We start from the raw sequence: 14,444 nt of genomic DNA, 5'->3' as shown, positions 1-14,444 counted from the left end.
TGCCAAAATGAACTTGGACAAAAAATCTCAGAAAATCAGAAACATTGAGGAAAATATTTAGTTGCCGGAGATTGGGGTCCAATGTAAGCATTTCATTTTCAAGTTGATGGGCTTTAAGTTCATTTTTAGTTCCAAAGACTTTAGTAATCTGTTTCATTGCTTAATCAGGAGTATCAAGTTCTGCAATATGGAATTTAAGATCTGGAGAAATAGACATCCCTATCAACCCACGTGCTTGGTCTTGCCTATTTTCCCATTTAGCTGCCTTGTCTTCATCTTTCGGTTTGGTCTCTTGGCCTGTGGTTATTCTATAAAGACCTTTACTTCTAAGTAAATCCACAATGTAGGACCACCATTGGAAGTAGTTGGTGCTATCAAGAATAACTTGGCATGGGCTTTCCATTTTAAAAAAACTGAAGCTATAGATGCTGAAACTAAGTGAACCAATGGAAAGATCTTGAAAAATTAGGCTGTTTAAAAAAAAACGGTTCTGAAAACGGCTTCCGGATGAAGAAGTTATGGCTTTTTGAAAAAAATTTGATGAAGTCGCCGACGAAGTGCGGGAATGTGCGGAAATAAAAAATCCGCCCCCACAAAATGGAGACTTGAACCCAAGACCTCTACTCTCATAAATTAGCTTTGCACCAAGTGAGCGATACAAAAAGTTTGAGAGAGAGAGAGAGGGGGGTTGATGCTTTGGGTTGCGTGCTTGCTTTGAGAAAACTCTTTTTCCCTACAAAACAAAAAAACACAAAACCCAACACGGACATACAAAAAACAATGAAACCTTGCGGCTCGAAGTTAGCTTTAGCTGGAAACTAAATATTTTCAAAAACGAACCTTGCGGCTCGAAGTTAGCTTTAGCCGGAAACTAAATATTTTCCTCAATGTTCCTGATTTTCCGAGATCACACTAAGGCGCAGCGGAAAAGAGCATACGCATGAGAAAAATCCTTCCTTTCTGTTTCTGATTTGCCCAGATCGCACAGAGTCGCAGGGCAAAGAGCATACGCAGAAATGAAAGGTTTAGATCCGGTAATAAAAAAAGCTAAATAAACCGAAAACCGAAATAAACGGAGAGAAAATAACTGTAAACTGCAAATAAACACTGTATACCTCCAAATCTTAAAAATGACACAGCTAGGGCTACCCGAAACCTTTTCGCGTGAAACGAAAGGGGTTCCTCACTGGAATAGATGCTCCCAATACAACAGAGCAGTCCTCTCGGCCTGAAAGCAGTCAGAAACAATAGATCTAGGAAATGGTAGTCGGATGCAGTTCTACCGGCTTCAGATTTGGATCACGAATGGACGCGGCCCTCAAATAGCTCTGATACCATGTAGGAATTTACAGGGTAAGTTCCTCAGACAGAACACCAAAGGGCACCGCTCACAAACAGATCACAGATCAATACACCAGTATTTTGACGTGGTTAAAACCCTCAAAGAGGGAAACAGTCCACGACCTGAGCCAACGTGGCCACTTCAGGCAATTTATTAATAAAAGAATGAAAATTTACATATGCTTCTCTCATAGACGGATTACCCTACAAATGACCCTCAACGCTCTTTAAATAGAGATCATGGACCAATCGAGTGCTAAGCCACGGATCAAGTGTCGGTAATATAGAGGAGAGAATGAACCGTCGGATCACTACATATCGTGACTGTCGGATTGTAAGTTACAAAATGTACATAGTAAAGAAAGACACTTTACCTAACTCTATACCTAACTCTATACTAGACCAAGTTGTACTTAACTATTTCCTATGTGTCGGAATATCCTAACAAAACGCTAGTTAACTACACCCTACACTCCTCAACAGAACAATGTTGTCAAACGTTGTAACCGTACGGTTGTTGAAATGGCTCGTTCCATGTTACAACATAGGAGTGTTCCGAACAAATTTTGGGCTAAAGTAGTGTTTACTGCTGTCTATCTTCTTAATCGATAACCTACTCAGGCTGTTAAGGGGAAGACTCCAAAAGAGGTTTGGTTTGGCCGTAAGCCTAAGATCAGTCACCTCAAAGTGTTTGGCTCGGTTGCATATGTTTGGATTCCAGCTGCTAAGTGCTCTAAGTTGGATTCCAAAAGCCAGAAACTCATGATGACAGGGTACAATGATCACCACAAGCCTATAGGCTAATAGATTTAGACACTGATCGTCTTATCTTTAGTCGGGACATAGTATTTGATGAAGACAGAGGGTTCTTTTAGTCCCCTCCTTCTGAGTAGTGTTCTGAGGATCAACCTCCTAGTGTTCTTCTTCCATTAGGTCCACCTGATGGGAGGGATGATGCAACATCAGTATTTGATGATGCACTACCTGAGTTCCCTCCGGAAAATAATCCTCCTCCTGTTGTTCCTAAGCCTCCTCCACCTACTCCAAATATTGGTTCTTCTACTCTCCGGCCAAAATGGTGGGCTAAAACTATTGGTGATCTTCGGGATAATGAGCTCCTTGAAGGTAGAACTTCCAGAAATAAGAGCAAACAACAACCTACAATAAATTTTGCTCTTATGGCTAACTTACACAGTGTTTTTGAGCCTCAAACCTATTCAGAGGCTAAGGGTATACCTGAGTGGGAACTGGCTATGGAAGTTGAATTCCAGAGTCTTTAGAAGAATCACACTTGGACCCTTTCTAATCTTCTTGCTGGGAAGAAGCCCATTAGCTGCAAATGGGTGTATAAAGTGAAATACAAAGCTGACAGAACCCTTGACAAGTATAAGGCTCGCCTTGTTGCTCGAGGGTTCTCATAGAAGGAAGTCATAGACTATGAGGAGACCTTTGCTCCTACAGCCAAGATGAGTACCATATGACTCGTCCTTGCCTTAGCAGCTCAGTTTAGTTGGAAAGTCCATTAAATGGATGTAAAGAGTGCTTTTCTGAATAGTGACTTATAGGAAGAAGTCTACATGACGCAACCTCCAGGATTCAAGGTTGCCGGTCAAGAACAGAAAGTTTGTAGATTAGTCAAAGCACTCTGGTCTGAAACACATGAAAGTTGATAAGTACCTAACAAATCATGGCTTTCAGCGGAGTTCATCTAATGCAAACTTGTATGTCAAACATACTAGTGATGATATTTTGTTTGTGGTTGTCTATGTGGATGACCTTATCATTACTGGTAGTCCAACACATTTGATCCATGGGATCAAACAGTGTTTGTGCAGCACTTTTGATATGACAGATTTGGGACTTCTTCATTATTGTTTGGGGTTTGAAGCCTGGCAAACTGAGAACAACATCTTTCTCTCTCAATCCAAGTATGCCAGAAGTCTTGTGGACAGGTTCAGAATGCAGGATTGCAAACCTGCCACGACTCCTATGGAACCATGGCTCAAACTTTCAGCTCAGTCATCCTCACCACTTGTGGATGAATCTTTATTCAGGCAATTAGTGGGCAGCCTCATCTAGCTTATTGCCACTAGACTTGATATGAGTTTTGTAGTGAGCTACATTTCACGCTTCATGACAACTCCTAAGGCTGATCATTGGATAGCAGCGAAGCGTGTGTTGTGTTATGTGAGTGGCACTCCTGATTATGGGCTTCTGTACACTTGGAGTTCAGATCCTACACTTAGTGGTTACACAGATTCCGATTGGGCAGGTTCGGTTGATGACCGTAAATCTACAGCTTGGTATGTGTTTAGTCTGGGATCTGGTGCTGTCACATGGACTAGTAAGAAGCAGCAGGCAGTGGATCTCTCCTCGATAGAAGCAGAGTACTGGGGAGCAGTTAAGGCATCTTGTGAAGCAGTTTGGCTTCGACGTATGCTTGCAGATATGCATGTTTCCTAGGCAAGTCCTACTCCCTTGTTCTGTGATAATCAGGGAATGCTCAAACTCACTAAGAATCCAGTCTTCCATGAACGAACAAAGCATGTGGAAACCCATTGTCACTACATTCGACAGCGTGTTGAAGACGGATCCATTCAGTTGCTATATGTTCCCACAACGGAGCAGCCAGCAGACATCTTCACCAAGCCCCTTGGTCTTGATATGTTTGTAAAATTCAAAGGGTCTATAGGTGCTGTAAATAGATTGAGCATTAAGAGAGTGTATTCGAATAATGCTATTTTAGTATTTAATGCTCATTTATGTAGATAAGATCATCTATGATTGTATTAGCAGTTTCTTAGTAGAAACTTGCTATTTCTATTTCCTAGTAGAAACTTGCTGTTTTTGTAAATACTTTTGTATTATTTATTGAGCTTCATTGCTCATTGTAAATCAATTCAATTCATTCATTCATTAGACAATGCCTTTTCTCCTTTAATATACTTCGACTTCTCTTGTAGTGTAGATTAGAAATGCTTCTAGGGTTTCAACTTTTTCCAAGACGATGTGATCTTCATCTTGAAAGTCCTTCGAGCTATCTTGCCTTGTAGATAACTTGATGGTGGTCTTTGTGGCCTTTTGATGATAGCTATAGAAACAAAAGCTCTTGTTGTTGCAAACTACTTCTTCGATCTAGGATTCGATTCTTCAATTTGTTTTGATGCCTTCCTTGAAACTTGATCCTTGAATGTCTCTTTGATTAGATGCCCTTCCTTTGACTTCAACACCTTAGCTATGATACCATATTGAGAAATCTAGGGCATTAGTGTTACTTGATTTCTCTTCCATTAATGACTGCTTGTGAATGCTTCTTACTTATTTAGATTAGGATCTTCACATTAGATTATTATTGTTCTTCTTCATCAAACAGTAACCAATGCATGAACATAAATACATGAGACACATCATGTAGGCTATAAGCCAGAGCCAAAAGCTCTCACTCTTTGAGAGGAAAACCCGCACAAATTCTTCTTATAGAGATTCCAATTTACGAATGCCAAGACCAAGACCCTTGACCTATTAGCCTTTCCAAGACCAAGACACAAGTTTACTCAATTGCCAATCTTCTGTTCTTTTCTTCGTTATGACTTCTCTTCCTCTTCGACCTCCTTAGCAACGAGATACCATCATTACCGAGACTTTGTCACTGACATGACACTGAGATCTCTTTGCTAACTGTGACCCTTTCTCTGTGGTAGTGTAGAGACTTTCTTACTGTATAATATTGAACTATACTAGCATCGATGCATATCACAAATCATTGCCGCTGTACTGTAGCTTCTACCGAGCCATGGTCTCCAATATAGCACTATGTTGTACCTTTCATTACCCTTATCCGAATTGTGTATTTTTGCTTTAGCACCGAGACTTTTCCTCAGACATATGAACTCATGTTTCCGTGATAAGCCCTAAACATTTCCTCGCTGTTCCTTCATCACTAATCTGAGTCCCTTATGTATCTTGACATCCGAACTAGACTCCTTTCTTATCACTGTGACTGTGACACGAATTTCAGAGAGATCAAACTTTTTCTTTTGTGGAGATCCGAACTTGATGATTGCCACTATTCATCCGAAACTTTAGAGAGATCCACGAACTATTGACTGTGATTGCCTATTCGAATTTCAGAGTAAGATTGAACTTCTTCACTGTAATTTCTATGCGAAAATCTTAGAGACAGATCCGATTCTCTGTGTCCTAATGCGAAGAGCCTTCCTGGGCATATATAATGGTTTGTCTCCATAATAAGCTGACATGATCTATTGAATAGGTGTGTCCTTTTAACTGTGAGCCGACATGAGTTCTGTGTTAATCTTGAAGCCGACATGAGGAAGAGAACTGTGCTTGTCATTAGAGGGTTGTTTAGACATAGGCATAGACTCGTATTTTTTACATATGGTCAAGAAGAGCCCTTCATACATGACATTAATTCTTAATGACAAATCCTAAGGCTCTCAATTGTGAAAATTCCTATACTCAAGGAACCCCTATTGCAACAAAACTGAATTTACTTCTTCTACTTGATTTTATTAAACATTATCAAGTTATTTTCTGAAAAATGCTGAAGTAAATTACTTCTGCAGCCTACACCAATTTAATTTGATTACATGAAACAATAAACTGAGCAAAGAATAAGATACATAAGACACTGTTATTTTTGGACAAACAGTCCCAGAAAAACCCAATGCGACAAACCGTTGCATCAACTCTGAGGGTTTTATATTATTAAGCAGTGGTTCTGAATACAATGCTGGATGCCCTCTTGAAAATCCAGTTACAGAGAAAAATATAATGGTGGAAAATCGAGTGAGATTACCTCACTTCACCTGGCTGATCCGACAGTAGAACTCGCAAACCCCCGACTATCTTTGCGTTGGCACTGCGTCAGCCTCAGAGGCTCTGCGTCAACCCTGCGCTGTCTCTTTTGCCTCTTGGAGCTTTTGCATCAACCTCTCCTGGTTGTTCTGGCAGCTCCCCGATAGTTCTAGATTTCTGCGTGAAGGCAACTTCCCTTTTGCGCTAGCCCTTCTAGCTCTGCGTCAAGCCTCCGTGTGCCCATATTGGCCCAATGTCAGTCCCTCTAGGTGTTGCGCTGCCTCCTCTGATAGCTCTCCGCCTCTTTGCCTAGTATTCCCGAATTATCCATGCCCCTCTGCTGCAGAGTGATCACTTAGTTCGAATTTCTCAGCTTCCAAGCCCAAGAAATTTCAAACTCTAGATCAATTCGTTCTCTTGGTGTATTCTTGAATGAACCCCAAGCCTCCTTCTTATACTTTTCTCGTTGAGACTTCAACGACCAAGATTAGGTCTCTAATCAATGGTTAAGATTAAAAGCTTGACTTGATCCGCTTTCTAGAACATTCTCACCCATATTTTGATTAATGCCCATTAATACTTTAATTTTCCTAAGTTTAGACTTAGGAACCCCATTAAAAATATTAATGATTTTAATAAAATACAATCTGGGTGGAATTTCACCAAACGGTTTCTGGATTCTTTAGAACTCATGTGCCTTAGGCTCTCCACCAATTTTCATGGCTAAAGCACATCTGATGCTACCAAAAACTAACATAAATGGGAGCCATCTAAAATAAAATCACTTGCTCAAAAACCCATGAAGCAAGGCTTACAAAAATAATTTTATTTCCTTTTATTACATCATCACAATTACATGTCATTATGAAGACCGAGGGTTGTAAGGAACTATCCACTTCCTCTTGATCCTCATCACTTTGCAGAAATCACTGAAATCCTTGGAAGTATACACTTTTCCATTATTTGATCTCAGAATCTTGATCTTCTTCCCTGTCAAGTTCTCTACTTGAAGCTTGAACTCTTGGAACCTGCTGAAGACCTCATCTTAGGTCTTCATGAAGTAGATCTATGTCTTCAGGGAGAAATCATCAATGAATGCCACATATTACAAGAAACCACCCGAAGCTGATACTGTCATTGGTTCGCATACATCTGAATGCACTAGATCCAAGATCCCCTTGGAGCTCCTATCATTGTTCGGAAAAGATCCCTTAGCATTCTTTCCAAGTGCACAACCCCTGCAAACACCCTCATGCTTTGCCTAGAGCTCTAGAAGATCCGCGACCATCCTCCACAACGCTGAGATAAAGAGCAAGTTCTTCTTCAATCCTGGTGCAAACAATACATCTCTCATGAGTAGAGAATCTCTGGACTCCAACTGAAACTATGTTGTCCCAACTCCTTTCATTGCATAGTTGGCATTATCTGGCTCTGGGAGATTGGCCCATGGTACTCACATTGCCTTCAAGGCCACCCACATCAAAGATCACCCAAAAGCCAAGTAATAGGAAACAGGGTCTATACCAGCACTTACTTGTACCCACCTGTCCTTTGAAAAACATTTCCATGGACTTTGTGGGAGGCTTACCAACAACTAGGAAGGGACATGACTACCTGTTCATCTATGTTGTATGAAACTTCTAGGAACCCGACGTTTTAGGCCATACCCATACCCAAAACTCTGAAACTCTACCAAAACCTGGCCGAAACTCAACCATCACGTAATCATCTATGAGAGTTAATATAAACTTGGTTTTCCTTCTAAATTGTCATCTATGGGTTTTGTTCACTTTTTTCTTGCAAGATAATGTGTTATTCATTTATTTATAAGTTTCTTTTTATATATCTATACATATATGACATTTTGGCTGACGTTTTGACTGATGTTTCCATTTTTGGGAGGTGACGTTTCTAAATGTACCCGTTTCAGAATTTCTAAAACGTTTCAGCACTTCGTGCAGTTCGCTGTTCATGGTAGTTGACAGGTTCAACAAGATGTGTGTTCTAATGCTCTATATAAATACCATCAATGGGGAAGAAGCTACGAACTTGTTCTTTGGATAGGTCTTGGTGCAATTTGGAATATCAAGGAACATCTTTTTAGACAGGAACAAAAAGATTTCTCAGTGCACTTTGGACTACATCATGGGAGAAATGGACACGAAGTTGAAGATATCTAAAACATTCCATCCATAGATAGATGGGAAAACATAAAGTAGTCAACGAGACTTTGGTGCAGCTTTTGACGGGTTACAATTAGAAGAATCTTAAGTGTTGGGATGAAAATCTGGTATATATACAACACTCTTATAATATGGAAGTCCTCACTTATACTAGTAAGTCCTCATTTGAGACTTGTTTTGGATATTTCACTCCTTCACCTTTGGATATTACATATGGACAAGACGGAGGGAGGGAGGATCTTACAGGGGATGCCTTAAGGGTAGAAAATTTTCTTGAAAAAATGAGGAAAGTCCATTTACAAGTATAGGAGATATTGCAAAAGGCATAGGAAAAATACAAGGTCATGCATGATCAATGTAGAATAGAGAAGTTATTCAAGGTCGGAGACAGAGTATGGTTACAGTTGAACAAGGAGAAGCTACTGGGTTCTAGTATGAAAATCAAGGCTTTGTGATATGGTCCCTTTAAGATAATAGAAAAGGTGGGAAATAACGCATATAGATTGAATCTACCCCCATATATGACATTTACTTAGTGGTGAATGTAGAGAATCTTATGAGCCTTCCATGTTAGACCAGGAAGAGGAACAAGTCCTACGTTTTGTAGAGGATTTGGCACCAGATTCTCAGGCATAATTGACAGTGGATGCAATTTTGCAGAAGAGGCGTAGGAGTACACAACATGGGCAGTATGACCTTTGGCAGATTGGGTTGAAAGGACAACTTCCAAGCAAGGCTAAATGGTACTCCAAGGAGAAGGTAGAAGAAAAATTTCCTCACCTCATTCAATAAAAGCTTTTGGGGACTAAGAGCCTTCCAAAATGGGGAAGTATGATCCGGATTGGATCAATATATTATTTGTCATCCATCTCGATGCTTTTAGAGTTGAAAATTTGGAGGAACCAAATTGTTGGGTCTTTTTTACCTGTAGTCCCAATTTGTAAAAATTTGGGTGGAAAAAATTCAGGATCAATTTGAGGCCTTAAATGATTACTTTTTGTGGTCCCAACCTTACTATGAACCTAGATTCCATAATCTACACGTTGATATCTTTCCAACAACACAAGAAAGTTATGCGTCTCGGAAGTTGCCCTATCAAAATTGGCCTCTATAATTTGAGAGGATGCCACAACAGCCCACATTACTCATGGAGAAGAGGCTAGCCACATGGACACTACGAAGAATACTCTAGAAGGGTCAAATTTAACTCCTAGTCGGCTATTGGGTTGTGCTATAACCAGGCGACTCGGAAGAAAAGGGGTTCCATTCTATTGGAGCGCATTTTGTTCCATAGATGAGTAGAGTATCCTAGAGTAGATAGAGAGAGAACAATTAGAGAGGGTTTGTGTAGCGTAGCAGTCCACAGGCCAGAGGTCTCACTTCTTTGTGCTTGCATCTATTTCCATTTAGAGAAAGAGAGAGTAGAGCAGCCTCATCTTCCAGCTGGGTTTTCTCTTTGAAAGGGTTTCCTAGGTTATATGTTGTGTTATTATGGTTGTAAGCGACTGTATTTTTGTCGGTTCTTTATTTTCTTTAGTTTTTATATTGCACGCACTAAAACAAGAGCTTAATGAATCCAAAAGTCTAAGGAAAATAACACTCTTAGTATAGATTTTGGTTTTCAATATAATTTTATCAGATCTGCTGTGACGAATTGTTCAGTGGAACACCCATGGCAGTTTACAGATCATTCAAAGAGAAACTCAATCCCTAAATTAAACTAGAATTGCCTTCTCTATGGACATGTGTTAATTGGTTTTATAGTCTTGAAATATACATTGGAGAATTGATCAAACAAAGGAATAATGTTGAACAGTTCTGAGATGTTACTGATTCAGTCACGGGAAAGTATGTTTTTGAGAAATTGTCTGTTGATTTTAGACCTCTAAATAATATTACTGATATACCTTAGATCCTACCACTTGCTTCCTTTGATCTCTTTTTAGAATTGGATATTGTTGCAAGGAAAATGGTTGAATTGAGATATCCCGGAGGAAAAGAATGGGCTAAAACAGCGAGAAAGCAAAGATCCATCAATGTCCTAAGTGTCCCAAATTGATTCTATGACATCACCTCCATGTAGGCGAGGGAGACTTTGAAGTAAAAAATAATATACGGTAAGGCAAAGTTTTTGTAGAGATTCTTGTGGCACAAAATGGAAGCGTTCAGTTGGATTTCTGGTCATCTTCCAGCATTTACTCTTGGCTATTTTTAGCAAAAATGGTAATATTTCAAAGAATGGTTAGGGTTCAAAGAAGATAAAGGCAAGAAATAAAGAAAATGCAAACGATGAAGAATTTTTGCTGAAAAGAACTTGCTTTTGTTAGTGAACCGGCCACTTTTGAGAAGAACCTAATTGAAAATTCTGGGGAGAGACTTATTTGATAGTTTTTCGTAGCTTCTGAGGATTCATGCATCAGACAACCAGTTTTTGTGATCTTGCTATGCATTTTTCCTTTTATTTTCTTTTATTTGGGATGTTTGAACTCTTTAAATCAAGAAAACCTTCAGATATTTATTCTCAAGATTGAAAATTCTGGGGAGAGACTTATTTGATAGTTTTTCGTAGTTTCTGAGGATTCATGCATCAGACAACCAGTTTTTGTGATCTTGCTATGCATTTTTCCTTTTATTTTCTTTTATTTGGGATGTTTGAATTCTTTAAATCAAGAAAACCTTCAGATATTTATTCTCAAGATTTCTCATTGTTATCATAGTGAATATAATTTATCAACAGTATCATGCATTTAATACATGTTATTTCTTTCATTTTAAGTTGATCGTTTAAAAAATATGAGTTTGACATTGTCTTTATGTTCATCAATATGCTATACAGTATTTAATGCTGTATTAGCTCGAGTGTGAAGATTGGTCAGGTTTGTGTTGAAGTTACATTGAATATATATAATCACTTACAGCTATTGGATTCGTTTAAATGTATGCCCAATGCTCTTTCTTTCATCTGAGTATATTCGGGATATGCACTCTTTCATTTACTTGGGCATATGTACCCTTTGATTTAGTAATTGCCTTGAGCATTGTGATTTTAAAGAAATTTGTTTTCTCAGAAATTCTTCTATTTTCTGGTAATGCGTTAGATATCTGGTTGAGTGGGAATATGGTTCCTTCAGTGCGCTAGAAAATCTGCCAATATTTCTTTATCTCTGCCAATATTTCTTTATCTCTGTTTTCAAAGCTGCTTCTCCGATCATCTGAATATTTTCCATAAGGTGCCTTGGCTCTATTTCTTAGGAGCTTCTCAAGGAACAAGCCCTACAATGATGCCTTGGGATTTACAAAATGTGCATTATAGTTTTTTCTCTAGTAGAACATACTATCTGAACATTGCTTCTAGGTTGCTTTCCTAGCTACTGATCCCCTAAGACTCACGAATATGCAAATAAAAAAAATCTGAGGTACTCTCGATCTCATGGGGACTTCTATGAAAATCATTTTTATAGGTGACTGAAGTTCTGAACTTCAAGGTGAGTAGCTTCTTATACTCGTAGTCCTGTCAAAGAATTATCGGCAATTGACAGCTAAGGTTCATCTTTGTTTCATTTTGAATGTCCAACTTAACGGATGTGTATGCAATATAATTTTTTGTGGATTTCATATACTATGATATTTTTAATATCTTTTCCCATTCCACAAACCTCTGATTTTTGGCGTTATAACTCTGTTTAAACAACCATTTCTAGCAGGACATATTTTGATGGGGGCCATGATTATGGCATTTGTGGATATCTCAACTCACCTGACATGCAAAACAATAATGATCAGTTCCAATCAGAGAATGTGAATAAACAAACAAATGCTGGCAAGTTTAATGTAGTCAATGCTGTTGCTCCAGAGAAGTTTTCCTCGAGAGTATTCTACAGACAAAATGCAGGCAATGGGGATTGGAAATCAGTTGATAATATTGGCTTGGACAAAAATGTACCCCTAGTTAATCAGGAATACTGTAAGAAACAAATCTTTACAGAAAGCCAGGGCAGCCTCAACCCTCATTTTGCAATGTGGATTACACTCTTCAGGAATCTTCATCAAATAATGTTGGATAATCCAAGCAGGAGCATAAAATTGCAAGCCATTTCTACAATGAATTTAATTGTAAGGAAGAGTCATCCAGGCATGGAACGAGAACAGTGAGTTCAGAACTTTTTCACAATGAATTGCATTTGACCAAAGTGCATATGCATAATCCTGCATATTCACATGTGTTTTCAGTTATGTGCAGAAGGCATCATGTGCTAAACTTTCTTCATTTATGACCAGATTTGGTCAAATATTATTTTACAGAAGCTTGTCTGAAATTTTACGGAAGAAAGTTGGTGCAAATGTACAGTTGCAGGCAGTTCAGATTTTGTTCCTCCTCTTAAATTGTAGGTTGCTTCTTTCTTTAAATTGTGCCACCTTGAGAAGTTTTGATGGTTGATTCACAAATGCAAAAGCCTTTTAATTAAAAGTTTAATAAACAGAAATATTAAATTAAAGCTTTTCTCCTTTACTGGTTTAGGTCCAACGTTGTTTAAGCTCTTCTGTGGCTGCAAAGAAGATATTCAAATGCATTTCAACAATAGCAATATCAGCATAGGAATTTCAGGGATGGAAGGCACATGTGAAATGGTTTTGCAGGCTCTATCTGATTGCATCTCTCCCACATTCCATGATAAATGGGTATTGAAACTAAGCCCACTAAGTCTGATTTTTCTCCTTACAATTGCAGCTTGATTTTATCTTCTAAATGGGACCTTATCTTCTAACATGGACCTGCAGGAGTATGAACTTTGTAGGAGTGCTTTACATGTCCTGGCATTTATTGCTGCATCTGGAAACATAGGGGTAGCATGCTTATTAAGTTCCATGCTGTCTGGTTGCAAGGATGCACAAGAACGAGAAATCCGAAATGATTCAGGAAAAGGTGTAAGTAATGATGAGAATGTGGACAGTCATAGACAAGATGCTACTAAGGATGAGAATGCACATTCCGAGATTTGCGCTCCTCAAAGTTCCAATCACGTAGATCAACAAACACTGAACATTCCAATGCTGGTTGTAGCTCTGCTTAATTCTGAGCTTGATGCAGATGAGAAGGACGATGCTAAGGTGGATAATGATGCAAATGAAATATTCAAAGACAGGTATATGTGGAGAAAGATGTTGATTTTTTTGAGCTCAGCTAATTGCATAATAAGTTCACTTTTCCCTTACACTGAATCACTGTAAATATAATTCTTTAGTATATTCTTATTTTCTTTTCTGGGTGTTTACAGAGCTACTTTGATCCGAGAGGCATTCCTGTTGCTGTATAGCCTTGCTTCTAACCCTAAATATGGAGCTTCTGTCTTGCAAATCTTAACAAATACCAAAGCTCGGTCAAGGTTATTTCTTAGTGTGGTCAGCAGGATAACTAGTAGAAGGATTCAGGAAAATCAAACTGACAAGGCAGATATTATAGAGATGGCTCGAGAGTTGCTTCAGAGAATTTTACCTCATTTAAGAGATATGTGATTAGCTTAGATGTACAAGATGAATGTATAGTTTTCCAGTGGTTTTACAATGAGAAGATATACCCCTTTTTATGTGCTCCCTGGCTTTCCTAGCTTTGGATTGATTGTAATTTAAGACACTGGCGGCACTTTTCACTGTACAATAGTCAGTTTCAGTGGTGTTGCTTTTCAAGTGACACACTTTTGCTAAGATCCAGTATAATTAGTTAAATGTACAATCTAATAGAACTGCAGTGTAGACAGGACTACTTTTTGAAGAGCTTATATTATGTCCATGAAGTAAATGGGCTTCTCAGTTTCTCTACTTAGTGGTTTGGGCTAATGTAACATCGAAGTTTTTTATTTGTTCGATATCTTCACAGTATTTTGACTGAGTTTTTGGTATTTTATTCCTTGTGTAAGAGGGGATGGTGCATGTATCCTATATCCTTCTATATAAACTGCAAAGAAACTCCACCAAGGCCTGCTTGCAATAATAATGAAGGGAAAAATAATAATAAACAAATAAATTGACCAACAGCACAATACCTGAATCTGGGAGCTATGCATTAAAAAATTGAGAGGGACCTCTTCCATAAATCTCAATTTC

The 14,444-nt window shown here is 38.6% G+C and overlaps 1 protein-coding gene across 4 annotated transcripts in view; it reads left to right on the top strand.

The window, feature by feature from the left end:
• SUV2 (protein dimerization) overlaps positions 1-14,195 on the top strand; it is a 233,334-nt gene extending 219,139 nt beyond the window's left edge. Inside the window, exons 9-13 of one of the 4 annotated variants that reach the window (XM_089433467.1) lie at positions 12,044-12,490; positions 12,621-12,727; positions 12,862-13,022; positions 13,227-13,486; positions 13,619-14,195. In XM_089433467.1, the coding sequence (XP_089289593.1) occupies positions 12,044-12,490; positions 12,621-12,727; positions 12,862-13,022; positions 13,227-13,486; positions 13,619-13,856 (1,213 nt within the window). In that variant the 3' untranslated portion in view covers positions 13,857-14,195. Of the gene's footprint in view, positions 1-12,043; positions 12,491-12,620; positions 12,728-12,861; positions 13,023-13,121; positions 13,487-13,618 lie in introns of all 4 variants that reach the window. The other 3 variants (XM_089433473.1, XM_089433461.1, XM_089433454.1) reach the window with 3 other exon arrangements.
• The last annotated feature ends 249 nt before the right edge of the window (positions 14,196-14,444 follow it).

This window comes from Pinus tabuliformis, chromosome 6, assembly GCF_031772625.1.
Source record: "Pinus tabuliformis cultivar Carrire ecotype Pingquan chromosome 6, CPIR1, whole genome shotgun sequence".
NCBI lineage: Eukaryota > Viridiplantae > Streptophyta > Pinopsida > Pinales > Pinaceae > Pinus > Pinus tabuliformis.
This window is presented reverse-complemented; position numbering and strand designations above follow the sequence as displayed.